The following is a 26,012-nucleotide window of genomic DNA, read 5'->3' on the forward strand; positions in this document are numbered from 1 at the left end:
CCAAAGCTCCTCCCTGGATCACCAATAAAAGAGAATCTTTCCAATCCTCAAACTCAACATCTTAGCCTCTGACTTATGCATCAACAATACTAGGAACTTCACACGTCTTCATCACATTGTTCTTAACAAATTGCTTTTGGGTTCCTTCCGCCGGCTCGTTCTTAAGATCAACCTCTGACAGCGCTGAAAGCTTAGTAGCATGTGAGCCTCCGAGGCTCCCAGAAGAATTCTCACATTCCTTTTCAAAATAAATCATACCCACCATATGCGTCTCATTATGCACATGCGATGGACTTTGGATGGTGTCTGCTGCATCTGGATTTTGCACGACAATGTCACCTGCATCAATAAGCTTCTGAATCGCATTCTTCAGATTCCAACACTTCTCTATGTCATGCTCCGGGGCATCTAAGCAATATGCGCACCTTTGAAAAAAATCAAACTTCTTTGACAGGGGGTTCGACATTTTTATCTGGATCGGCTTCAACATGTCCAATTGCTTCAACTTTTGGAACAAACTGGCGTATGACACTCCCAATGGGGTGAAAGCCTTTTCTTTTTTTCAGCAAACTCTCATTCTTAAATGTTTGATTGGGCCGAAAACCTGATCCAGGGGGTTTTCGATAGGCTCGTGGGGGGTAGATAGGCATTTTGTGGAGCTGGGTACTGAGAGAGTGATGTACGATTTTGGGAGTTCTGTGGAGAGCAGTGGCATTGGGGATGATCACCAGGTGCATCAGGATATCCATGGGGACGATGTCGAGGCTGGAAGTGTTGAATGGGAAAGCCCATCGGATCATCTTTTCTGTTTCTCTTTCTTCCACCCAAGCTTACTGGGATATTCTGAATGTCTTTCGAACAACTCATGATTTTGCCTGACTTGATTCCCTCTTATACTAGCTCCTCCATTTTTAACACATCTTTGAAAGGCTTTCCCAAGGCCGGGATCAAATGACTGAAGTAGGTGGGCCATTGGGCTCGTAGGAAAAGCTCAACCATTTATTCTTCACCAATCGGGGTATTGACTCGAGAAGCCTGTTCCCTCCATCTGAGCCCAAACTCTCTAAAGCTTTCCTCCGACTTCTTTTCCATTCTAGATAGGGAGGAGCGGTCTGGGGTAATGCCTGATCTGTACTAAAAGTATCGAACAAAATCTTGAGCCATGTCTCCCAATATAGGCCACTTACCAACATCTTGACGAATATGCCAGTCCAAAGTTTCCCCAGTTAGGCTCTTACTGAAATATGCCCCCAACATGACATCTTTCTCTCCAACGCTTCTCATTTCACTGCAATAGACCCTCAGGTGGGCTACCGGATCTCCACACCCATCATACAAGTTAAATTTTGGCACTTTGAACCCCGCGGGCAGGCGAACGTCAGGGGACACAGACAGTTCTTTGTAAGCCATGCTACCCTGGTCTTCCCTTCCTTGTTTGTTCTTCAAGGATTTTTCTATGCCTTTCAGCCTCCTGGGTATCCCTTCTTTCCCTTATCTTCCTGTGAACCTTTCATTTTCAACATGAAGCTTATCCCGAGGGCTCTTCTTGTATGAGTCAGGAACCTTGTAGACAACCTCTACGGGGTAGTTTTGGTCATGAGCTTTGAGTGGATATTCATTGTTGGGAATAGTGGATATGACAGGAGGGCACTTTTGGGAAAAGATAGTTGGAGGACGAGTGATGGAGCTACTAGGGTGGTTGGGAAAGTTGTGATAAGCGGGTAGATCTGGAGAGTATGGAGGATCATCTAGCATTGTGTCCGGAGTTTGGATAAGGGCATCATCTAGGAAGCTAGGTGGTGGCGGGGGTGGTGCCTTCCCAGTCATCCAAGCCTGATACATGTCCGCCATGTGTTGTCTTAACATCTCTACCTCTTCAACCAACCCATTGTCCTGTTCAACCAACTGCTTTCGGGCACCGGTATCAACCAACTCAGTCTGTTGTTGTCTGCCATTGCCTTTTGACTTTGTTCTGTAGAGAAGAGTTACCACTTTAAAAACCACAAACCAACCACCCTTCTGCTATGAATATAACAAAATGAGGCTATCACGTTAGCGTTAGGGCATTTAACAACAAAAATATCACATTGCGTGCAATGCACCTAGCCACAATTAACGGTTCTAGAATGACTTCGAGGGTCATAAGGTCACTTGGCATCATCCCAATTTGTTCATTTCAACCTCCCTTTTCTTTGCTTTTCTAGCACTTGCTTGATCATTTTCCTTCCTTTTTTTTTTCTAATTATCACTCTTTTCTTTCCTCTTATTTCTCACGTCCTATAATTTCACCCTTTTTTTCTTTTCTTTTCCCCCTTTTTTTCCTTCTTTTTTTCTTTTTAAAAAAAATAAAATGATTCGATCGAACCCTATGTAGGTTGCGTACGTATCATGACGCCGCATGAATCAGATCTTTGCGTAGTTCTGGAAGATCGGGAATAAAGTAAACAAACTGACATTTTTTTTACCTTAATGACTACTCTGATGAGAAAAAGAACTAAAAGAATTTGAATTTTCTAAACTGAATGTTCTATAACCTATTCCAAACTCAAGCTTAACGAACACATATTTTTTCTCTCTTTTGGAAAAAAATACTCTATGGAATTATTAAGGAAAAATCGTAGAAGAGAAATTTTTTTTTGATTCTTTTTTTTAGGAAGAAAATCTAAAGAATAAACCACAGAAAAATATTTTGAATTTTCATTTGATATCTTGATTACCTAAAAGAGAAACTCCGAAAATAAATCAAAGGTAAAGTATGTTGTCTTTTTTTCTCTTCTATGTACAATATCCTAAAGAAAATAAAAAGTTTTTTTTTTCATTTTTCACTAATTTCCCAAAGATACTTCTCAAAAGAAAATCTTTTTAGATTTTGAATTAACACCTTAAAAAAAGTTTTTAAAGAAGTACTAAAAGAAAATTCTCTTTTTGTTTTGGAATTTTGGTCCTAATATACTTAAAGGAAACATAAAAACAATTCATTTTAAGCCCTAGATATTAATTGCCTAAAGGAAAAATAACCTCAAATTTTTTTCTTATTTTTTAATTTCTAGAATTAGTAATCTAAAGAAAACTTATAACGGAAATATAAAATGCAATATCTCTTTTTTCTGGATTTTTAAGTTACAACACATGTTTTTCAAATATAAAGAAGAAAATACAATAACAAAAGACTTGACATTATTGTACAAAACTAGAAAGTAAAAGATAGACATAAAATGAAGAACGGACTCAAACCATAAAAATAAAACAAATCTCCTTAAGCAACTCCTGATTGAGCGATCCTGACTGGATGGTCACGGGGTGTCTGTCATGCTCAAACTCCGGTAAATAAATCCACACCTATATGAGAAAACTTTAAACCAACACTATGTGAGACAATAACACTCCCTACTGGACACATGCAAGACATGATTGAGGCTATTTTTGCAAAATGGCTTATTTGGCCAAAAGGTGGCTAGAAGTGCAAAATTTGGCTAAGACCCCGCAAAGCCAAGAACATAATATTTACTAGTAAGACCGGACCCTATGTGGGTTGCCTACGTATCCCGCCCCGAGAGACGAGAATTAGGTTCGCGTAGTTCGGGCTGATAGGATACGGGCGAGACGAAAAAAAATAACAACTAATTTAGAGAAAATATGTTTTTTTTTCTTTCTCTCTTTTTTTTTGAAAAAATGATGAAACATGTAAACTCTTTTTTTTATTTTCTTTTTCCCTTTTTTTGATTTTTGATTTTTGAAAAATGATGAAAAAGTATAAAAATCTTTTGAATTTTCTAAGCTCTTTTTTTTTCTCTTAACAAAATGTAACAGAAAACATAATTAGGCCCCACTCGCTTTATCTTCACTCTTCACCCTCTTTTTTTTTCTTCTTTTTTTATTTTTTTTTCATTTGCCCTCAACTATCATTAGTCCGCCAAATGATCCTTTTACCTCGAAGAAATGCAACATGTAGCACATAGGATGCATCAAGATGGTCTGTTATTTTGGGTACACCTGTCCTAAACGGACCCAACCCCTGTGTTGAGTCCCTAAAGTCAAAATGCACATGATGCAAACAAGCGTTCCTACTAGGGATCCGGCATGAGGTATTGTTATACTAGGTTTAAAACCTAGGTTTATTTGTTCTAGACCTGGCTTACCTGAGTGGACAACTCGAGCCGAGGGGGGGCTGCGTACCGGTAACCAAAAGATCATCCGATTTTGCAACTTGTCCGAACCTCGTTCTATTTGGAATAGGACATTAACAGAAAGAAGTCACGACCAGCGTGCACTCCTCAAGAGAGAGAAGAGAGGGATTTTGTAACAGTTTATATATACAGTTCAGATAATATCAAAGCGACAAATGCAACATTTAGCACATTAGGCCCAAACATGTAATAAAATCAGATAATAAACAAAGCCAGATATAACAATTATTATAAGCTCGAATTCTGAACCCTGAATCAAAAGTTCTGGGTTCTTGGTCCCCAGCAGAGTCGCCAGAGCTGTTACCTACACCCGCAAGGGCATAAGAGAGTTTTTCCAATTAAAGGACAATCGAAACGGGATTTATTATTAAAGATTTAGAGTCGCCACTTGGGAGATTTATGGTGTCCCAAGTCACCGGTTGAATCCCGAATCGAGGAAAAGATTGACTCTGTATTACAGTCCGTGAACCAGAAATCTGAGTAAGAAATTCTGTTAACCCGGGAGAAGGTGTTAGGCATTCCCGAGTTCTGTGGTTCTAGCACGGTCGCTCAACTGTTATATTTGGCTTAAATTATCTGATTTTAACAATTATGAACATATGTGCAAATTTTAACCTTAACCGCTTTTATTCATTTTTAAAGAAAATTGCAATGTCATTAAAACAAGTCTTGAACCGCGTGACATAAATGCACCCGTGGTTTTTGGACATACTTTAACATCGTTGGGATTTAGATTTGGGTCACATAAATGCGCACCCGAGTTTAGGGAGGTAATGTTATTAAAATACGCGCCTAAAGAGACTAACGCATTATTATTTTGGGGAAGGCCGTGAAATTCGCTAAACGACCCGTCCCGAAATCTAAGTATTTTAATATATACAATTATCGAGGGCCCCGAAATTTATGTGTTTTGTTTAGTGAGGCTCATCCCGTTTTATTATTTTAAGTGCAAACCAAGAGCAATCTATAGTTTTCTACTTAATTTGTCTCTAAAATAAAAGAAAGGGCCTAATTAATTTGTTACTGGACTGATGCAAACTAAGTAATATTTTTGCACCAACATCCGACCATTGGGCTCCGATGTGAGCCCAGCAGAGGGAATTTAAAACCAGATATACACCATAAAATCGGCTAAAACAGACCTTGGCCCAGGCCTAAATGAGAAAGGGGCCAAAACTGGCCTGGGTCGTGCATCAATTATCCTGAGGTCCAAACGTTTAGGGACTAGCCTGTTAAGCCCTGTCTTTTACACTAAATGGAATTTCAATTTAATTAAGAACACAAATCTGATGAATCTACTACTAAAATTAACTAGCCAGTAAAATAAATTCAATGCAACATTAAACATGAGTTGGAAAGCAACTGATTTCAGATTTCATGACCCACGTAAACTGCCTATGATCACAATTTCAAACATGGTGCATACTAGTTCAAATTTCAAATTCCCTACTATGACTCATTTTTATTAAAATGCTGACTCATGAACTTTGATTAAACACTAACGTGACCACATATGAGAATTGAAACTCGAGAATTAAGGATGCTGGACGAAAATGGATTGCCTAAATTAACCTTACGAATTACATATCTCATATCTACTTTTAACTTTCTGATTTCGAACCCACACACAACCACTCAAACTCAGAATTATAGATTAACTCACATCATCACTACTAAATATAAAGCTCCCATGATCAGAAGAAGTATCACACTACTTTAAAAGTCTACAGCCTAATTAATTACAGCTTGAAAATACCATTTATATAGATCTAGGAAAACCGGAAATTAACTAAACTAATAGAAACTATTCTGTTAGTCCAACATGGAATTATTACAACGAATACTCAACGAAACTCATATGCATTTCTAAATATGTAGCACACACTTAACGGTTCAAATGCACAAACTTATAATTAACAGTCCATCAGTACGGTTATTACAGTATAATGAAAGCAGTAAATCAACAATAGGCCTCCACTTCAACAACAATAGGCCTCCACTTCATTCATTTTCAACTGGATATTTTCATACATCGAGTTTCAGGACATGTACCTGGTATGTAGAACAGAAAAATGGGGTAAGCAATCAGCAACAGCAAACAACAAAATACAGCAGAAGAAAGCCCAACATAGTAGCTTCAACACCTCAATCCAGAAATCCCAGCAACACGGAGAAAACCAGTAAAAATGGAGAAAAAAATAGTCCGGAAATCTCTATTTGTTTTACCTTTCTAGCTTTGAACTCTCTCTAGTGTTCTTCCGCTCTCAATATTTCAGAAAATTTGGTTCTATCTTTTTTACTCTCTCCAAAATGAATTCTCCTCTCTTCTTTTTTTCTTTTCCTATTTATAGCAAAATTTTCGAGATTTTTCAGAATTTCTTTTAAAAAATATTTTATTATTTTATTATTTTTTAATTAAAAGAAATCCCATTTACAAATTGCTTTTATTTTTTTTATAAAAAGAAATCCCACCTTTCTTTACTTTTATTTTTCAAATTCCAACTTTAATTACTTTTATCTTATTTAAAATCCTACTTTTTTACTTTTTAAAAGAGAATTCCACTTTATTTAACTATTCTAAAAAAATAATCCACTTTCTTTTGGTTTTATTTTAAAAATGCTACTTTCTTTTACTTTAAATTTTTTTAATTTTCAGATACCTTTATATTTGTTTTTTAATTCCAACTTTCTTTTACTTTTTATTTTTTTAAAATTTCCACAAAACTTTACTTTTATTTTTTAAATTTTCTACTTTCTTTTACTTTTTAAAAGAGAATTCCACCTACTTTTACTTATTCATTCAATACTTCCTTTTTTTTATTTTTTAAATCACTCCTGAAAATTAAAAAAAATTAATATTTTTTCGGAATTTTTTTTATTATTTAATAATAAAAATAAAAATAAAAATAAAATAATATTAATAGGAATAATTCACCTTTAAAATTTTGTATTTTTACCCTATAATGAAAAGTGTAACAAAGCTAAAAATTGTAGGTTAAAACCCTTAAAATATTTACATAGAAGAAGTGATAAAAAAATTTAAATATTATCAAAAATTAGGTGCTCACACGGGGTTTAGTGGAGCTAGAAGGGAATTTCATCAAAAGGAACGTGGACTGCCAGAATGCTGAGGGAAACGAAGGTGGGCACCTGGCTAGAGCCTACCTGCTGCTGCGACTTCGTGAGTTGGTGAAGCTATTCGATGGAGCCAAAAATGCCGAGTCTGGGGAAGGTCCTTCTGGGACCAAATATATAAGAGTTTTTTCTTTTTCTTTAGGAATGTAATAAGGCCAATGACCATTAGTGACATTTAATTTTCTGCTATTTTAGTATGGTTTTGGGATTCGTCTTATTTTTTATCAATAAAATGAGGCATTTAACAATATAAGTTCTCCAAATCAACTTGTCGCTAGGCCTACCTCTGGCACAACGAGGCTCCCAAATTAGGACACGATTTATATTCTTGCACTATGTGTTTAAATATTGCAACGTTTTCTTCTCATAATCCTCACTAACTTGTTACCTTTTTGTTTTTTTACTTTTTGCTTTATTCCCCTCCCCAAAGGTTAGTTCGTGCACTCTGGCATCATCATCTTACTGCACAAGATCCAAGGGCCCTCCACCTCCTCCGAGTCCTATCAGAAACAGAAACAAAGGAAAAATGGAAGATTTAAGCAACACCAGAAAGGAGAACTCAGTCGAAAGGGTAGAGGTTCCTCAGGGTATTCAGGTTTCCAAGGAAAGTGCCGCCGAACTCGAACAGAAGTTGTTGAAATTTCAAGAAGAACTGGATCAAGTTCGGAACTTGGCAAGCTTGTCATTTTCCCTCACCACCCCAGATGTCAGTTTCCCAAACGCCCAAAATCCCACACCTCCACAAAACATTCCAAAAACACAAAACCACTTCGCTCCTCACCACCACTACAACACTTGCCACACATCCAACAATACCCCCACTGCTCATCCTGGAACCTGTGAACTCCACAAATGACCATTCTTACCCTCATCACAATACCCCCATTTATGTGAAAACTATGCCGCATTATACTGAAACCATTTCAAACACACCCGAGTCTGATAATAAGGACTCTCATATCAAGAATCTGGTAGAAGAACTCAAGAAGCTGACTAGTAGAATTCAGGGCGTCGAGGGAAGTAAGGGGATTGAAGGGCTGAATTATGAAGACCTTTGCATTCAACCCAATTTCGAGCTGCCCGAGGGGTACAAACCTCCTAAGTTCAACATGTTTGACGGTACCGGGGATCCGAGAGTTCATCTGAGAACATACTGCGACAAGCTAGTCGGAGTAGGGAAAGACGAAAAGATTCGCATGAAACTCTTCATGAGGAGTCTAAAGGGAGATGCTCTATCTTGGAACATCAGCCAAGACCCAAAGAAGTGGTCGAATTGGGTAAGTATGGTGTCCGATTTCATGGACTGGTTCAGGTTCAATATGGAAAATGCGCCAGATGTGTTCTACATCCAGAACTTGAAGAAGAAACCCACGGAGATATTTCGCGAGTATGCTACTCGTTGGAGATCAGAGGTTGCTAAGGTCAGACCAGCTTTAAAAGAAGAACAAATGAACAGGTTTTTCGTCCGACCTCAAGACACGCAGTACTATGAGAGGTTGATGTTGATTGAAGGCCAAATATTTTCCTACATCATCAAGCTAGGGGAGAAGATCAAGGAAGGTATCAAAAGTGGTATGGTCACTAACTTTGAAGCTTTGCAGGCTACCAACAAGGCTCTACAGTCTGGTGGCACGTCCAAGAAAAGGGATGTGAGCGCCGTGATGGTTGCACAGAGGACAAATTCCCCAATCAAATACCAAACCTACCTAGTACCTCCACTCACATATCAACCTACCCCAAATTACCAAGCACTCTCGCCCTCTTACCAAGCTCCACCACCTACTTACCAATCATCTCCACCTCCCACATATCAACCTACTTCACCCAGATATTCCCAACATGCACATGTCTACCAGGACTATAATACTCAACCCTCTCATTATCAATCACCTCCCACTTGCCAAAACTTTCCTAGACCTCAACCAAATTTCGACCACAGACCTTCCAAACAATACACCGCCATCGCGGAACCGATTGACCAGCTATATGAAAGGCTCAAAGCTGCTAGTTATGTCACCCCCATTCCTGCTATAACTCCTAAAAATCCTTCCCAACGGGTCAACCCAAACAAAACTTATGCATACCATTCCGGCATGAAGGGGCATACCATTGATGAGTGCCGCTCTCTGAAGGATAAGATCCAAGCTTTGATTGACAACAAGATTATTGTGGCGAAGGAGCATGCTCCGAACTTCCGTAACAACCCTCTACCAGACCACAAGAGTGGAGGCATTCATATGATTGAGGTAGAAGATGATTGGGACCCCAAGGGATCGATTGGGTTAATAATAGAAGGTGACAAGCCAAAGAAACCAACAGTCACCCTTAATCCGATTGTGGTCCAGATGCCGAGGTGAACATGTCCATACCACTTGATCTTGAAACACCATCTTCCGCCAAGACGCCAACAACAATTGAGGTCGAGTTTGGGTCCCTAAAGGCACCTGCACCATTTGAGGTTGCTGTATTACCTCCCAAAGCAAGGGTTCCTAGCAATGACGGCTGAAGACGCCGAGATGAACATGTCCATACCACTTGATCTTGAAACACCATCTTCCGCCAAGACGCCAACACCAATTGAGGTCGAGTTTGGGTCCCCAAAGGCACATGTACCATTTGAGGTTGCTATATTACCTCCCAAAGCAAGGGTTCCCATTTCGGTAGCAATGACGGCCGCAACACCGTTCCACCCAAAAGCCATACCATGGGATTACACAGCTGAGGCAATAAGGAAATGGAAAACCAAATCCGGAGAAGCAATCTTGGCACAGGGAATGACAAGAACCGACGGAGTATATACTCTGGAACATTTAGCTGAGATGAGTAAGCAGGCCTCTGGACGACCAATCATTATTGAAGCCGGGTCTGATGATCTCTGGAGAAAGATACAAGCAAAGGAGTACTCGGTCATTGATCAAATTGAACAAGACACTGGCATAGATCTCTATCCTGGCTCTACTGCAAAGTTCCGATGCACATAAGAATGCTCTGTTAAAAGTACTTAGTGAAGCATATGTACCAAGTAACATCACTGGAGGAGAGATGGTAAACATGGTAGGGTAGGTGTTGGAGAGTCACATGATCACTTTCCATGAAGATGAGTTGCCACCAGAAGGTTTGAGTCACAGCAAAGCATTGGACATCACTGTGTAGTACGAGGATTATTTCATCACCAGAATTCTGATTGACGGAGGGTCCAACCTCAATATCTGCCCATTGGTAACACTCAGAACATTAGGGAAGGGTCTGGATGAGATCAAAGATGGGGCCATCAACATCAAGGCCTTCGATGGTTCCCAAAGGTCCACTATTGGGGAGACTAGCTTGTGCCTGCAAATGGGACCCACTTGGTTTCATGTTGATTTTCAAGTAATAGACATCCTAGCATCTTACAACTTGCTTCTGGGATGACCTTGGATCATGCCGCTGGGGCTGTAGAATCCACACTACATTATGCAGTGAAATTTGAGTGGAATCACCAAGAAGTGATCAATCACTGCGACAATAGCAATCCCATATACAGTCGCCAGACCATCGCGACTATCGGAGGCAAAAGGAAGATAAGTGGAGAGACATATCACTACATCGAGTGAGTCAACGCCATTGACAAAGATAAATGGTGGGATAACAAAATCGAAAGCATACTGAACTGGTGCGGGTATGAACTAGGCAAAGGACTCGACAAAAATCTCCAAGGGATCGCTAAGCCTATCAAGCTGAAGAAACATGGTACCACTTTCGGTCTAGGATACGAGTATATCTGGAAAGAGTTCAATGAATGGTCAACACCATGGCGCTAACCTTATTATCCACTATAGCATCCGATACCTCGCTTGGAACAAATTTTCCAACCAGCCGATGTCATATATGGGTCGGAAGAAGAGGAAGCACTAGAAGTGATGAGGAGTTTATTTCTGGAAGACATGGACTGTTGCGTCATCTTCGAGGAGGAGGGGGAGGAAGGCCCTTCTATACAAGCCATGAGCCGAGGAGCATGCCTCAACAATTGGACAATCAGAACCACCTGAGCCCGGAGAGCTTCAGGATAGCAAGGCTGAACAAAGCACCATGCATTATCTTTTATTTTTCACTAGTTGACTTTCTTTCCACATTTTTTATTTCAAAATAAGAGCTCCAATGTTCAAAACAGTTATAAAAATTATCAAAGCACTTCAGTTTCTTATAAATCTTACTCTTATTACTTTCTCGTTTACTTTACTTACACATCATTACTATTACTTATCTTGATGAACCGATGACTGTGACATGCAACGAGACAACATAACAAATGGATATAGACTAAGAAGAAGATGATATACTAAAAGAGATTGTTAAAGAAGTTGAGAATTTTGAGAACAAACCTATGTCTAACCTGGATGAAACTGAGGTTGTTAACATGGGAGATGCTGAAAATGTCGAAGAAACGCGCATCGGTGTTCATTTGTCACCATCAGAAAAGGAAGAGTACACAGAATTTCTAAAGGAATATGAGGACATATTCTCCTGGACATATGGTGACATGACTGGTTTGAGTACATCTATTGTGTCACACAAACTGTCGACTGATCCGACATGTCCACCGGTGAAACAGAAGCTCAGAAAATTCAAACCTGACATGAGTTTGAAAATCAAGGAAGAAGTCACTAAGCAAGTCAAAGCTATGGTTCTCAGAGTAGTAGAGTATCCAACATGGTTAGCCAATATTGTGCCAGTGCCAAAGAAGGACGGAAAGGTTAGAGTCTTTGTCGACTATCGGGATCTCAATCGGGCCAGTCCAAAAGACGACTTCCCCTTGCTGAACATACACATTCTAATTGACAATTGCGCCAAGCATGAGTTGCAGTCATTCATCGATTGTTTTGCTAGGTATCATCAAATATGGATGGATGAGGAAGACACTGAGAAAACGACTTTCATTATGCCGTGGGGGATGTATTGTTACAAAATAATGCCGTTTGTGTTAAAGAATGGTGGGGCCATCTATATGAGGGCCATGACTACTATTTTTCATGATATGATACATAAGGAGATTGAGGTGTATGTAGATGATGTCATCATCAAATCCAAGAAAGCCACTGATCATATGGAAGATTTGAGGAAGTTCTTCAACAGATTGAGAAGGTAAAACTTGAAGCTGAATCCCGCGAAATGCGCATTCGGGTTCCTACCAGAAAGCTACTAGGGTTCATTGTAAGTCGCCGAGGGATAGAGCTGGATCCGTTAAAGGCCAAAGCTATTCAAGAATTACCACCGCCAAAGAACAAAAAGGATGTGATGAGTTTCCTGGGGAGACTCAACTATATCAGCCGGTTCATAGCTCAATCTACTGTCATCTGTGAACCGATATTTAAGATGCTGGAGAAGGACGCCGCTACCAAATGGACTAGTGATTGTCAGAAAGCCTTCGACAAAATCAAGGAGTACTTGTCCACACCACTAGGTTTGGTTCCGCCTGAACCAGGTAGACCCCTACTACTCTACCTTTCAGTATTGGATGGAGCATTCGGTTGTGTTCTAGGGCAACATGATGAAACGAGGAGAAAGGAGAAAGCCATCTACTATCTTAGCAAGAAGTTCACCCCGTACGCAGCCTAGCATTCTCTGTTGGAACACACCTGCTATGCTCTGACTTGGGTAGCTCAGAAGCTGAGGCACTATTTATGTGCCTACACTACATATCTCATCTCAAGGATGGATCCGCTGAAGTACCTCTTTCAAAAGCCCATGCCCACTGGAAAGCTAGCCAAGTGGTAGATCTAGTTAGGCAATTTTGACATTGTCTATGTGACTTAAAAAGCAATCAAGGGACAAGCATTGGCGGATCATCTAGCTGAAAATCCCATAGACGGAGAATACAAACCCCTAAAAATGTATTTTCCTGACGAGGAGGTATCCTTCATAGGAGAAGACGTTGCAGAATGCTATGACGGCTGGAGAATGTTTTTCGACGGAGCAGCGAATTTCAAAGGGGTTGGCATAGGAGCAGTCCTCATATCAGAAACTGGCCAACATTATCCAGTGTCTGCAAAACTCAGATTCCCATGCACCAACAACATGGCCAAGCCCTGCATCTTGGGACTCAAGATGGCCATTGACATGAATATTCAAGAGTTGCTAGTAATCGGGGATTCGAACTTGCTTATACATTAGGTCTGAGAAGAATGGGCAAATAAGAACTCCAAGTTACTCCCGTATTTGCATCATGTACAAGATTTGAGGAACAAATTCACAAATATAGAGTTTCGGCATGTTCCCAGAGTCCAGAATGAGTTTGCCGATGCATTGGCAACCCTATCATCTATGATTCAGAATCTAGATAAGAACTTCATAGATCCTATTCCAGTGAAGATTCATGATCATCCAGCTTACTGTGCACATGTCAAAGAAGAAGCAGATGGGAAGCCTTGGTTTCATGACATCAAAGAATACTTGACAAAAGGAGAATACCAGAGCTTGCAAATCCCACTCAAAAGCGCACAGTTTGGAGGTTATCTAACAATTTCTTTCACAGCGGAGGAATCCTGTACAAGAGGACTCCTAATGGGGGTTATTAAGGTGTGTCGACGCGAAGGAAGCACCCAGGCTACTAGAAGAAATCCATGCTGGGATCTGCGGTCCACATATGAACAGTTTTGTCTTAGCAAAGAAGATACTCCGGGCAGGTTATTTTTGGATGACTATGGAAACGGATTGCATCCAGTACGTTCGAAAGTTCCATCACTGTCAGATACATGCAGACATGATAAAGGTACCTCCAAACGAGCTTAATGCAACAAGCTCACCATGGTTATTCGTCGTTTGGGGAATGGATGTTATTGGACCAATTGAACCTGCCGCATCAAATGGGCACAGGTTCATCCTAGTGGCAATTGATTATTTCACTAAATGGGTTGAAGCAGCATCTTATAAGGCAATAACTAAGAAAGTCGTGGCAGACTTTGTCCGTGACCGTATTGTTTGTCGGTTCAGGATTCCAGAATCAATCATTACTGATAACGGTTCCAACCTCAGCAGTTACTTGATGAAAGCCATGTGTGAAACCTTCAAGATCAAACACAAGAATTCTACAGCCTACAGACCTCAGATGAACGGAGCCATAGAGGCCTCCAATAAGAATATCAAGAAGATACTGAGGAAAATGGTAGAAAAGCATAAGCAGTGGCATGAGAAGTTATCATTTGCTTTGTTGGGGTACCGCACCACAGTCCGTATATCAACCGGGGCAACTCACTATATGCTGGTTTATGGCACAAAGGCGGTTATTACCGCCGAGGTAGAAATTCCTTCCTTGAGGATCATACAGGAAGCAGAACTCGACAATGCAAAAAGGGTAAAGAGTCGTTACGAGCAGTTAGCTCTTATAGATGGAAAAAGAATGAATGCAGTTTGCCATGGTCAACTTTATTAGAACAGAATGGCCAGAGCTTTCAATAAAAGAGTCAAGCCCAGATAGTTTACACCGGGACAGCTGGTGTTAAAGAAACTCTTTCCGCATCAAAATGAAGCCAAAGAGAAGTTCTCTCCCAACTGGCAGGGCCCATACATGGTTCACCAGGTTCTAACATGAGGAACCCTCATACTTGCAGAAATGGACGGAGAAGTTTGGCCGAAGCCAATCAATTCAGATGCAGTGAAACGATACTATGTGTAACCATTTATGATGTAATTTGAACTACGCATGACCTGATTCCCGTTTAAGAGGGGATACGTAGGCAGCCCTATGGGTTCGGTCACAATTCAATAAAATTTTCATTCCCCCGCTATTGAAAACCGGGGAAGAATTTTGAGGAGGACTCACAAAATTCCGAAGTTGATTTCAGCTATTTATCGCACACAGCCGTCAGAAGCAGCAGCCCAGTAAACTGGGGCAGAATTTTGAGGAGGACCCTCAAAATTCCGGAGCGAGAAAGGTTGCAATGTCTTGAACCGCGTCGCAGTCGTCAGTTGATCTAAAGAAAACTGTTCTCAATTCTATATTTATGTCGTATTTTTACTAAATCATGCATGTCTATTATCAAAATTGCTTTGTTCAGCAACGCTACACCAATGATACACAACATTACTGAAAATAGAGCCAAGCAGGACAAGCGAAGTCTACGGGGAATACAAACTAACCTCCCCCCCTTTACAAAACTCACGATTTTTCTTTGGATGCAGGCACCCGAATCGCAAAATCATCAGATATATTTATACACTCACACTTATTGGGAATACAACTCTCAGAACCATCACTTATCTACAATTGCTATCCGTTCACGCTATCCCCAGCAGCCACAAAGCTATCAGCTAATAGATTTTACTATTATTCGCCTTTTACTTTTTTGCACTGCATAAGGCTATCTTTCTGCCTTCCGAGGTTAAGCTCTACCTCCATCTGCATTCCTCTGCAATGCATAAGGCTACCATTCTGCCTTCCGAGGTTAAGCTCTACCTCCATCTGCATTTTCTGCATTGCATAAGGCTACCTTTCTTCCTTCCGAGACTAAGCCCTGTCTCCATCTGCATTGCATTAGGCTACCTTTCTCCCTTCCGAGGTTAAGCTCTACCTCCATCTGCATTTTCTGCATTGCATAAGGCTACCTTTATGCCTTCTGAGGTTAAGCTCTACCTCCATCTGCATTTTCTGCATTGCATAAGGCTACCTTTCTGCCTTTCGAGACTAAGCACTATCTCCATCTGCATTTCTCTGCATTGCATAAGGCTACCTTTCTGCCTTCTGAGACTAAGCTCTGTCTCCATCCTGCATGGCTGAAATATCGTCACTTTATTTTTCTTGCATGGCTGAAATACCACCACCTTTTATTTACGTCTTTCATCGGCTGAAAGATCGCCACCTTTTGCATTTCATGGGCTAAAAGATCGCCAAATTGTCTGAAGGCATCATTGTTCGGAGGCACCATTTTCATAGCCCGAGAACGTCATGCCATGGCCTGAGGACCCCATTTTATCTTTTGTATATCATTATTCAAAGGCATCATAGTTCAGAGGCATCATTCTCATAGCCCGAGAACATTATTTCATAGCCTGCAAATCCTTTTATTATACGCTTCATGGCCTAGGACGTCATGGTCCGAGGATGTCATGGTCCGAGGACGTCATGGTCTGAGGACGTCATCCTAACCGTCCAAAGACAACATTCATGGTCCAACGGGAACTTGCATCACGTTTATATTTATGTACAATATATGTTCGCATTGCTCATTTGCAGGTAAACCGGCTAGCAAAGACCATCTCAGTAGGAGCGATCCCGCTCCAGTTCCTGCAGCCTATTAGACTTTGACCATCCCTCTCAACCTGAACATCGCGTCCATTTTTCAGCGGCATATTCCGCCGTTGGATCCTGAACTACATTTGTCCTGATTCCTATAAGACCGGGGATATGTAGGTAGCTCAGGAACTAGATCTTGGTCAAAATTCTTCAAATCGTTTCGTCCGGTCAAATTGGCCATCATATCTTTACCCGACAACTCTATCATCCTTCCCCGGTAAAAAGGGGCAGCTGTTGATACCCAATATTTTCATATATATTTTTATACAAAATGCTTTCTAATTAACATGTATATGCATATATATAAGCATGCTCAAGTGTTTTGATATTTTTTCTAATTTTTAAAAAAATTTAAATCAATTTATTATCGATTTTAGCAGTACAAAAATCAATAATTATTCCCAAAACTATCAATTTTGGCGAGTAATTTATTTTATTCCCATGTTTATACCAAAATATAGTTAATTTAAGTTTTGTACATTTTTACAAATTTATTTGGTATTTAAAAGACTAACTTGCATACAATTGCAATTCTAGCCTACTTTAAGATTAATAGCATTTTATAATTGTAAAATTGGTTTCAATATTTTGTAATTAATATTTATATATTATTAATCGGTTTAGTACTTTTAATTTGCTTTTAAAATCATTTTTACTATTTTTATAAGGGAAAACTGGCTATTTAACATTTAGCCTCATTTTATTTCAATTACAGCCTATTTTACATTTCAATTTTAGCCCTTAAATTGACCCAATTCTACCCCAATTAGACCAACCCAATTTCATTTTTTACCCGGCCCCGACCCAATTTAAAAATTCGCCCGGTTCCTATTATTAATCCAGGCCGTTGATCATTTTGATCAACGACCATAAATACCCCTTACCATTTTTAACCCCAAACGACCTACCCTAATCCCTCATTTTCGTCACTCAGCCACCTTTGAAAGACCTTCGTCTCTCAAACTCTCTCAATGGCTCTTCGGAACCCTAGTCGTCTCCTGCCCTTTTCAACCACCACTCCACCGGAATCCATGGCTTCTTAGGCCATGGATGGTCTATACTCACCCCTCTCCACCATTAGACCTTGGGTGTTCAAGGTTTCGAAGTTTGACCTCAACGATTCTCTTTCAGATCTTCTCAGATCTTGGGTTCTATGGCTTCTCCGGCCTCTACTCCGGCATATTCAAGCCTCAGGAGCCTGATTCTCACTCATCCGACTCAAGATCGGACTTTCTTCCAAGCCTTTCTCATTTCTAGGGTATCTCCGAAACCCTAAGCTATTCGAGGTTTTTCTCTTTTATTTTCTTAGATCTATGATGTATCTGTGCTTTACTCGACTTTTAAAGTGTTTTCCCCAAATTTTCTTTTCAAAATCGTTTGTCTTCGATTTAGGGTTTCTGAAAGGTTTTCAAAACATCTTTTTGATTCTTCCTTCTCTTTTCTTTATGTGTGTTCTCCTATATTATGCTCGTATGTTTTATTTTTCTATTATACACGTTACTCATGCGCTCACATGCTAATCATTGTTATGTTTTCCTTACTCTTCTACTATATGTGTTTACTGTTGAGTTCTTTGATTTTATTTCCTTTACTAGACTCTGTTTGTGTTCTTGCTAAGCATGTTTCATCTACTGCTTCTTAAGTTCGTATCACTCTTTCTTCTGAACTTGCCTAAGTTCCGAGCTTTTCTTAAAACATGTTCTTCATGCTTTAAATCAGTTTTCTTTCCTTGTTGTTTCAAACCTGCTATGATATATGTTTTGTTTCTCATGGGGCTTTGAAACAGACCTTTGAGTCTGTTTCAATGACTTGCCTTCTCATCTCTATGTCTGATCCGACTTGAAACCCCAGGATTTGGGGGTTTCTTTGGCAAGTTTGATTTTATGTTCGGGTTAGGGTTCTACTTTGGAAACCCGGACTATCAGACTCATTCTAAGTACTATGAACTGAATTTGAAACTCTTTGCTTGTGACTCTAAACTTTTTCCATGCCTGTCTTTTCTAATTAACATGACAACTCCTTGTTTGATACTTGTGTGCTTTATATATGAGAAATTCTTCTTTCAAAAAAGGTTTTGACATATAATTGATTGATTTCAAATTCCTTTTAATAAGTTTTGACTGACTGCCACTGATTTTCTTTAATTAAACCTTCTTTACCTATTCCTGACTTGGTTCATTTGAACAAAGCCTGTAATTTTTATTTCCCTGGCTGTTTGATTGATTCTCTTTCCTTATTTTTCACAAACAGTGTACCACTAGACTCTTTCCTTAAATAACTCCTGTGTATTTACCCTTCTTGTGCTACTTTGAAAAGTTTTTAAATCAAATTTCTTTCCTTAATTGTCTTCTACCCATTTGAAATCAAAATCCCTTAACTGAAGGGAGATTTTTTGTGATTGATTGCAAACTACTCCCTTACCTTTTCTTACTTGTTTTCTGCACTATAAAATGGGCACAACCCTTCTATACTTACACCACCTTGAACCTTCAGTTCAACACTTTCAACTTACATTACTTACACTTTGAATTGCATACTCTTACACATACACTTTCAATTACAATACTCTTTCATTTCCCTACTCTCTTCTGAGATCTTTTGTACTGCTTGCTTACAATTTGGTTTACAAGACTTCTTCTTTCACTTATTTGTTTCCCTGAAACTGGTATGTCCTAATTTTGATTCTAGCATCATCCCTATGTGTTTACTTTACAGTTGCTCCACTCTTGTCTACTTTGCTGTTCATGTTCTGTATTGAATATGCTACTCTCTCTTTGCATCTGTTGTTTGTTGTGAATTCCCCATACCCCTACTCCCTTTATGTGTTTGAGTTAAGGTTTATGGCCTGGCAGTATCCAAGTTGCTTCTCAGGTCTGAACTAGATCCTCAATGGATCTTAACTCCCAAAATGTGGCCAAGAGGCTGGTTAGGGGTGTGCCAGCACTTCTAATTGCTGGGCATGACCACCAGCCTGCCATAGCCTTCCCTAACTACCCCTCTATGCACTTGCACTTACTCTTAGACTCTATGTTCTGTCCCCCTCCTATGAGCCTTGCCTTGGGACCTCGCGTTCCCTCTAAACTTGGACATTTGAGGGCTGACCCTTCCACATTACACTATAATCTAATTCTGCAATGTATTTGGGGTGTAAGCACTGCCTAGAGTCCCCTTGAGGCTCTTGGGAACTTTGACACATCCCAAATAAGAGAAAAGCTTTTGGAAATCTGATCTTTGGAAGTTGGTTTATTTCGTATTTTAGACCCGAGGTTTGAATTAGGCTCTCCTTGGTTGGAATTTTTAATTTCTGGTGTAATTTTTATTTTTTCTTAATTCATTCGGGCCTGTAATAACTTGTAATAACTTACAGGGTTTTACTAAAAAGGGGGAGGGTCACTCATATATGCATACGGGTAAACATCATGCTTTAGGTATTTACTTCTGCAATCATAGCCTGCTTTTCATTTATGCATTTCATGTAGAAATCCTGTCTATAAGTTGTTTCATTACTACATTAGAGATCTTCCATATAATTTATGCATTTCATTAGAAATCTTGCCTATAAGTTATGCATTTCATTAGAGATACTGCATATAAGTTGTTTCATTACTGCATTAGAAATCCTGCCTGTAAGTTGTTGCATTACTACATTAGCAATCATGTCTATAGGTTTTCTGCACTTCTGCATATACACATGTCATTAGTCAAACAGTCTATAGGTTAAAAAAATAATCAATTGCATCCTAGATACCATGCGTATAGGACTCATGCACTTACATAACCGTTTTAAAACCAACAACGCTTAGAAATCATGCCTATAGGAGTAACCATTTGAATTTGATTCATCTATTTCATCTACAAGTCTAAAATCAGCAATAATGTCGTTTAAAATCTGTAGAATTTTTGTTTTCTAAAGTCAGTAATCCTTCTTTAAAATCAGTGTAAGCATTGTTAGATATCATGCCTGCCGTTCTCACCTAGGCAAGCCATAAGGTAATTAATTAACTGCACCAGTCTTTGATAATTACAACCAGTAGGCACGCCTAATTCGGACTTCTTATCTGAAAATAGGTGATAAATCAGCCTGCCTTAAAGTTTAAGTTTAATTCAGACCATAACCAGTATTTGCAAGTCATGCTAAACAATCTGTTTCTTTAAGTGAGGAGGCTTGTTTGAGCCCTTTAAACTGTTATGCGTTCTCCCATACTTGCCTTATATGTTTTGACTGTCGCCCTAGAATTTTATCCTTTTTAAAACACTAAAAAGCCAAATATCCCTTCCCTTTTGGACTAGTAGTCCCAAATGCCTCCAGGACTGATAGGATTGGGGCGGGTATTATCATGCAATAAGTAACGATAATATTCCGCGCTTTAATACCTTAATGGGGTGGGAAAGGGTAGATATGGATATGATGATCGGTGCACTAATATCACGTGTAACCCCTCTTCTGAGGAGCGATTACCAGGTATTGCATTGATGTGATCCATATTGTTTGTAAACCTAGGACCCCTTCCCCTTTACTTGTTTATTTTTCAGAATTGTTCAAACTATTTACTTAAAATTTCTGCTTTCTTTATTTTCTTCAAACTTTCAGTTTACTTGCAATAATATGAAAAATCCCCTTCTATTTGAGATCTTTATTTTCTTACTTATTATTTAAAGTCACAATTGTAGCATGGCCAGGAACCACACTAGTGGATCTTGAGGGGTTCCTAACACCTTCCCCTCGAGATAATTTCTAGCACTTACCCAAACTCTGGTTTTCCAACTCAAACCCTTCTTAGTGTCCTAATGCACTTTAATCATTAGGTGGCGACTCTTCCAAAATCCAAACCTAATTCCCAAAAGGGAACGAGTTGTCTTCCCAAATGTCATGGACCCGATTTCGCTTTAGAAAAAGGGGGCGCGACAGTAGCTTGGCATTTAGCCTAATTTACTTCTATAGCCATGCTAGGCATTTCAGATGTTTTAGTAATTTTGTTTCAAAGATGCATTTTGTTTCAAAATAATTGCTCGGTTCATCGAGCCTTATTCGTTTTGGATATTTTTGAATTTAATCAATGCATTGCTATTTATTATTCATAATTATCTTTCGCATTTTCTTTCTACAGTATTATTATTACCTTTCCTGATGAACCGGTGGCTGTGACATGTAATGAGACAATGCAACATAAGGGTAGTGACTCAGAAGAAGAGGATGAAATACCTGAGGAAGTAGTCAGAGAGGTTGAGAACTTTGAGAATAAGCCTAAGTCCAACCTGGACGAAACCGAATCAGTAAATTTGAGAGACGCCGAAACCGTCAAGGAGACTCGCATAAGCATTCACTTATCACTGACAGAGAAGGATAAGTACATTCGTTTCTTGAAGGAATATGATGACATATTTGCATGGTCATATGATGACATGACCGGTCTAAGCACATCCATAGTGGCTCACAAGTTGCCTACCAATCCAATGTGTCCACCGGTGAACCAGAAACTCAGAAAGTTCAAACCAGATATGAGCCTGAAAATCAAGGAGGAAGTTACTAAGCAGACCAAAGCCAAAGTCCTCAGGGTAGTTGAGTACCCAACCTGGTTAGCCAACATTGTACCAGTTCTGAAAAAAGATGGGAAAGTTAGAGTATGTGTTGACTGTCGAGACTTAAACAGAGCAAGTCCCAAACACGACTTCCCACTGCCAAATATACACATCCTAATCGACAATTGCGCCAATCATGAGCTCCAATCCTTTGAGGATTGCTTCGCAGGTTATCACCAGATCTGGATGGATGAAGAATACGCAGAGAAAACAACTTTTATTACACCATGGGTTGTGTACTGCTACAAGATGATGCCATTTGGTCTAAAGAATGTTGGGGACACTTATATGAGAGCCATGAAAGCCATCTTCCATGATATGATACACAAAGAAATAGAGGTGTATGTTGACGACGTCATTATCAAATCCAAGAGGGACACAGATTACACAGTAGACTTGAGAAAGGTCTTTGACAGGTTAAGGAGGTACAACATAAAACTGAACCCCGCAAAATGTGCATTCAGGGTTCCTGCAGGAACGTTATTGGGATTCATTGTCAACCGTCGGTGAATTGAGTTGTACCCGTCCAAAGTTAAGGCTATTCAAGAGTTACCGCCACCAAGGAGCAAGAAGGACGTGAAGAGCTTCCTAGGACGTCTCAACTATATCAGTCGCTTCATAGCACAGTCTACAGTTATATGTGAACCCATCTTCAAGATGTTGAGGAAAGATGCTGAAACAAGTTAGACCGAAGATTGTCATAAGGTTTTAGATAAAATCAAGGAGTACCAGTCCACACCACTAGTCCTAGTCCCCCCAAAAATTGGGCGACCTTTGCTACTCTATTTATCTGTATTAGATGGACTTTTCGGATGTGTTTTGGGACAACATGATGAGACAGGGAAAAGGAGCAAGTCATACACTACTTGAGTAAGAAGTTCACACATTACGAAGCACGATATTCTCTGTTGGAACGCACTTGTTGTGCTTTGACTTGGATGACTAAAAAATTGAGGCATTACTTCTATGCCTATACCATATACCTCATATCCAGGATGGACCCTCTAAAGTACATCTTTCAGAAGCCCATGCCGACAGGAAAATTAGCTAAGTGGAAGATACTGTTAAGTGAGTTCGACATCGTCTATGTAACTCAGAAGGCGGTTAAAGGACAAGCATTGGCAGACCATCTTGCTGAAAACCCTGTGGGAGGAGAATATGAACCCTTGAAAACGTATTTTCCTGATGAATTAGTGTCATTCGTAGGAGAGGACATTACTGAAGCATACAACGGTTGGAGGATGTTCTTTGATATAGCTGTAAATTTCAAAGGAGTGGGCATTGGAGTAGTTTTGGTATCAGAAATAGGTCACCACTACCTTGTATTTACGAAGCTTAGATTTTCATGCACCGACAATATGGCAGAATATGAGGCTTGCATCATGGGGCTCAATTTGGCCATCGATATGAATGTACAAGAGTTGCTCGTAATTGATGATTTAGATCTTCTGGTACATCATGTTCGTGGAGAATGGGCTACGAAAAACACCAAGATACTACCATACGTGTATCATGTATAGGAATTGATGAAATGATTCATAAAGATAGAATTCAAACATGTACCCAAAATTCAAAATGAGTTTGCAGACGCTCTGGCCACTTTGTCATCAATGATACAACATCCAGATAAGAATTTCATTGATCCCGTCCCGGTGAGAATTCATAATCAACCAGCTTACTGTGCTCATGTTGAGGAGGAGACGGATAGCAAACCTTGGTTCCATGACATCAGAGAGTACTTGGAAAAAGGAGAATACCCGGAGCATGCGAACCATACTCAGAAATGCACACTTCAGAGGTTGTCCAATCACTTCTTCCAAAATGGAGGAACCCTATATAGAAGAACTCTTGATCTGGGGTTTTTAAGGTGTGTTGACACAAAGGAAGCTTCCAGATTGCTCGAAGAAATACATGCCGAAACTTGTGGTCCACATATGAATGGTTTTGTTCTAGCCAAGAAAATAGTCAGAGCCGGATATTTTTGGATGGCCACGGAGACGGATTGCATCCGGTATGGACAAAAATGCCACCAATGTCAGGTACATGCAGACATGATAAGGGTACCACCTAATGAGATCAACGCAACAAGTGCACCTTGGCCTTTTGCTGTCTGGGGAATGGATGTCATCGGTCCAATCGAGCCTACTGCTTTAAACGGGCACAGGTTCATTTTAGTGGCCATTGACTACTTCACAAAATGGGTAGAAGCTGCATCCTACAAAGCTGTAACTAAGAAAGTCGTCGCAGACTTTGTCAAGGATCACATTGTTTGTCGGTTCAGAGTTCCCAAGTCCATCATCACTGATAATGTCGCCAATCTCAACAGTGATCTAATAAAAGCCATGTGTGAAACTTTCAAAATCAAATACAAGAACTCTACAACATATAGACGTCAGATGAATGGAGCCGTAAAAGCCGCCAACAGGAACATCAAGAAGATACTAAGGAAGATGGTAGAAAACCACAAATAATGGCACGAGAAGTTACCCTTTGCCCTGTTGGGGTACCGCACTACAGTCTGCACATCAACTAAGGCAACTCCCTATTTACTGGTTTATGGTACCGAAGCTGTCATCCCAGCCAAGGTAGAGATTCCTTCTTTAAGGATCATACAGGAAGCCGAAAAATGAACAAGCCCTTATGACTGAAAAAGGATGAATGCAGTATGTCACGGTCAGCTTTCTCAGAACAGAATGTCCAGAGCTTTCAACAAAAGGGTTAAACCAAGACAGTTTGCACCAGGCAGCTGGTGCTAAATGTCACGACCAAAACGGATGGGCCGCGACCGGCACCTTACTCAACCGAGTACTAACGTAACGTATATTTCTTATTACATCATTATATACATGTGACATACGGACCTAGTAGGGCAACATAATCATTTATAAACTCAAACATAGGTCGACAAGGCCGTACAATCTTTCACCTATACGACATATGTCTGCAAGCCTCTAAGAATACATAAATGTCATAGAGGTTAGGATAGAGTCCTGCCATACCAAACAATACACGTCTAAATTATACTAACCAAACAAGTAACTCTGAAGCAAATGGAGCGCACCAACATCTTCCGCTGAGCTGATAGCCTACTTGGAGGGCTCTCGACCTGTCTATCAAGACCTGCGGGCATGAAACGCAGCGTCCCCAAGAATAAAGGGACGTCAGTACGAATAATGTACCAAGTATGTAAGACACATAAATAAATACATAAGAGACATGGAAGACATATGGAGTACATGACTCAACCTATGAGTCTGAATAAATTTGTAAATCATAAATTACTTTCAGCGTCATGCATATGCGTATGAATGTCATGTCGTGCATAGGTACATGTTTCATAACATTATCAGCCTCTAAGGGCATCCCATCATATCATATCGGCCATTGTGGGCAAAATCATCATCGTATACCAGCTGATCAGGTGGTGGTGCGTATATAATACCATATCCTTTCCCATATCCCATATACATATATATACATACATACATATATATGTTTATATAACGCCGTTTGAATACATACACATATATGCGTATATAACGCCATTTGAATACATACTCATATACGCGTATATAACACCGTTTGAATTATATTTCAGCCACTGCGGGCAACATCATCATCATATACCAGCTGATCAAGTGGTGGTGTGTATATAATGCCGTAACCTTTTCCCATATACCATATACATATATTTACATATATACGCGTATATAACGCCATCTGGTCATGGGTAAATGCACATGAATGCAATACATGAAAAGTACGTTAATAAAATTTTTCGGAATCTCATAAGACCATTTTGCCTTTGAGTAATATCATCAAGTAAACTCTTTTCAACTTTC

The 26,012-nt window shown here is 39.7% G+C and overlaps 2 protein-coding genes across 2 annotated transcripts; both read left to right on the forward strand.

The window, feature by feature from the left end:
* Positions 1–8,221: 8,221 nt before the first annotated feature.
* Positions 8,222–9,679, forward strand: LOC138876080 (uncharacterized). The gene is made up of 2 exons (XM_070154973.1): positions 8,222–8,971; positions 9,179–9,679. The coding sequence occupies exons 1-2, from the start codon at positions 8,222–8,224 to the stop codon at positions 9,677–9,679; spliced, it is 1,251 nt and encodes a 416-aa protein (XP_070011074.1).
* A 2,006-nt stretch (positions 9,680–11,685) lies between these two features.
* On the forward strand, positions 11,686–14,730 carry LOC138876084 (uncharacterized). Its single transcript, XM_070154979.1, has 6 exons — positions 11,686–11,904; positions 12,435–12,783; positions 13,120–13,439; positions 13,632–13,877; positions 14,050–14,174; positions 14,292–14,730. Exons 1-6 carry the CDS (start codon positions 11,686–11,688, stop codon positions 14,728–14,730), a joined length of 1,698 nt encoding a protein of 565 aa, XP_070011080.1.
* Positions 14,731–26,012: the final 11,282 nt, after the last annotated feature.

This window comes from Nicotiana sylvestris, chromosome 1 (assembly GCF_000393655.2).
Source record: "Nicotiana sylvestris chromosome 1, ASM39365v2, whole genome shotgun sequence".
Lineage (NCBI taxonomy): Eukaryota > Viridiplantae > Streptophyta > Magnoliopsida > Solanales > Solanaceae > Nicotiana > Nicotiana sylvestris.

Coding starts and splice junctions, on each gene's coding strand:
- LOC138876080 (XM_070154973.1), top strand. CDS start 8,222: ATGCCGCATTATACTGAAACCATTTCAAACACACCCGAGTCTGATAAT. Junction 8,972..9,178: donor GCACGTCCAAGAAAAGGGAT/GTGAGCGCCGTG, acceptor CATGTCTACCAG/GACTATAATACTCAACCCTC.
- LOC138876084 (XM_070154979.1), top strand. CDS start 11,686: ATGTCTAACCTGGATGAAACTGAGGTTGTTAACATGGGAGATGCTGAA. Junction 12,784..13,119: donor TTTGGTTCCGCCTGAACCAG/GTAGACCCCTAC, acceptor TGACTTAAAAAG/CAATCAAGGGACAAGCATTG. Junction 14,175..14,291: donor GCCGCATCAAATGGGCACAG/GTTCATCCTAGT, acceptor TTGTCGGTTCAG/GATTCCAGAATCAATCATTA.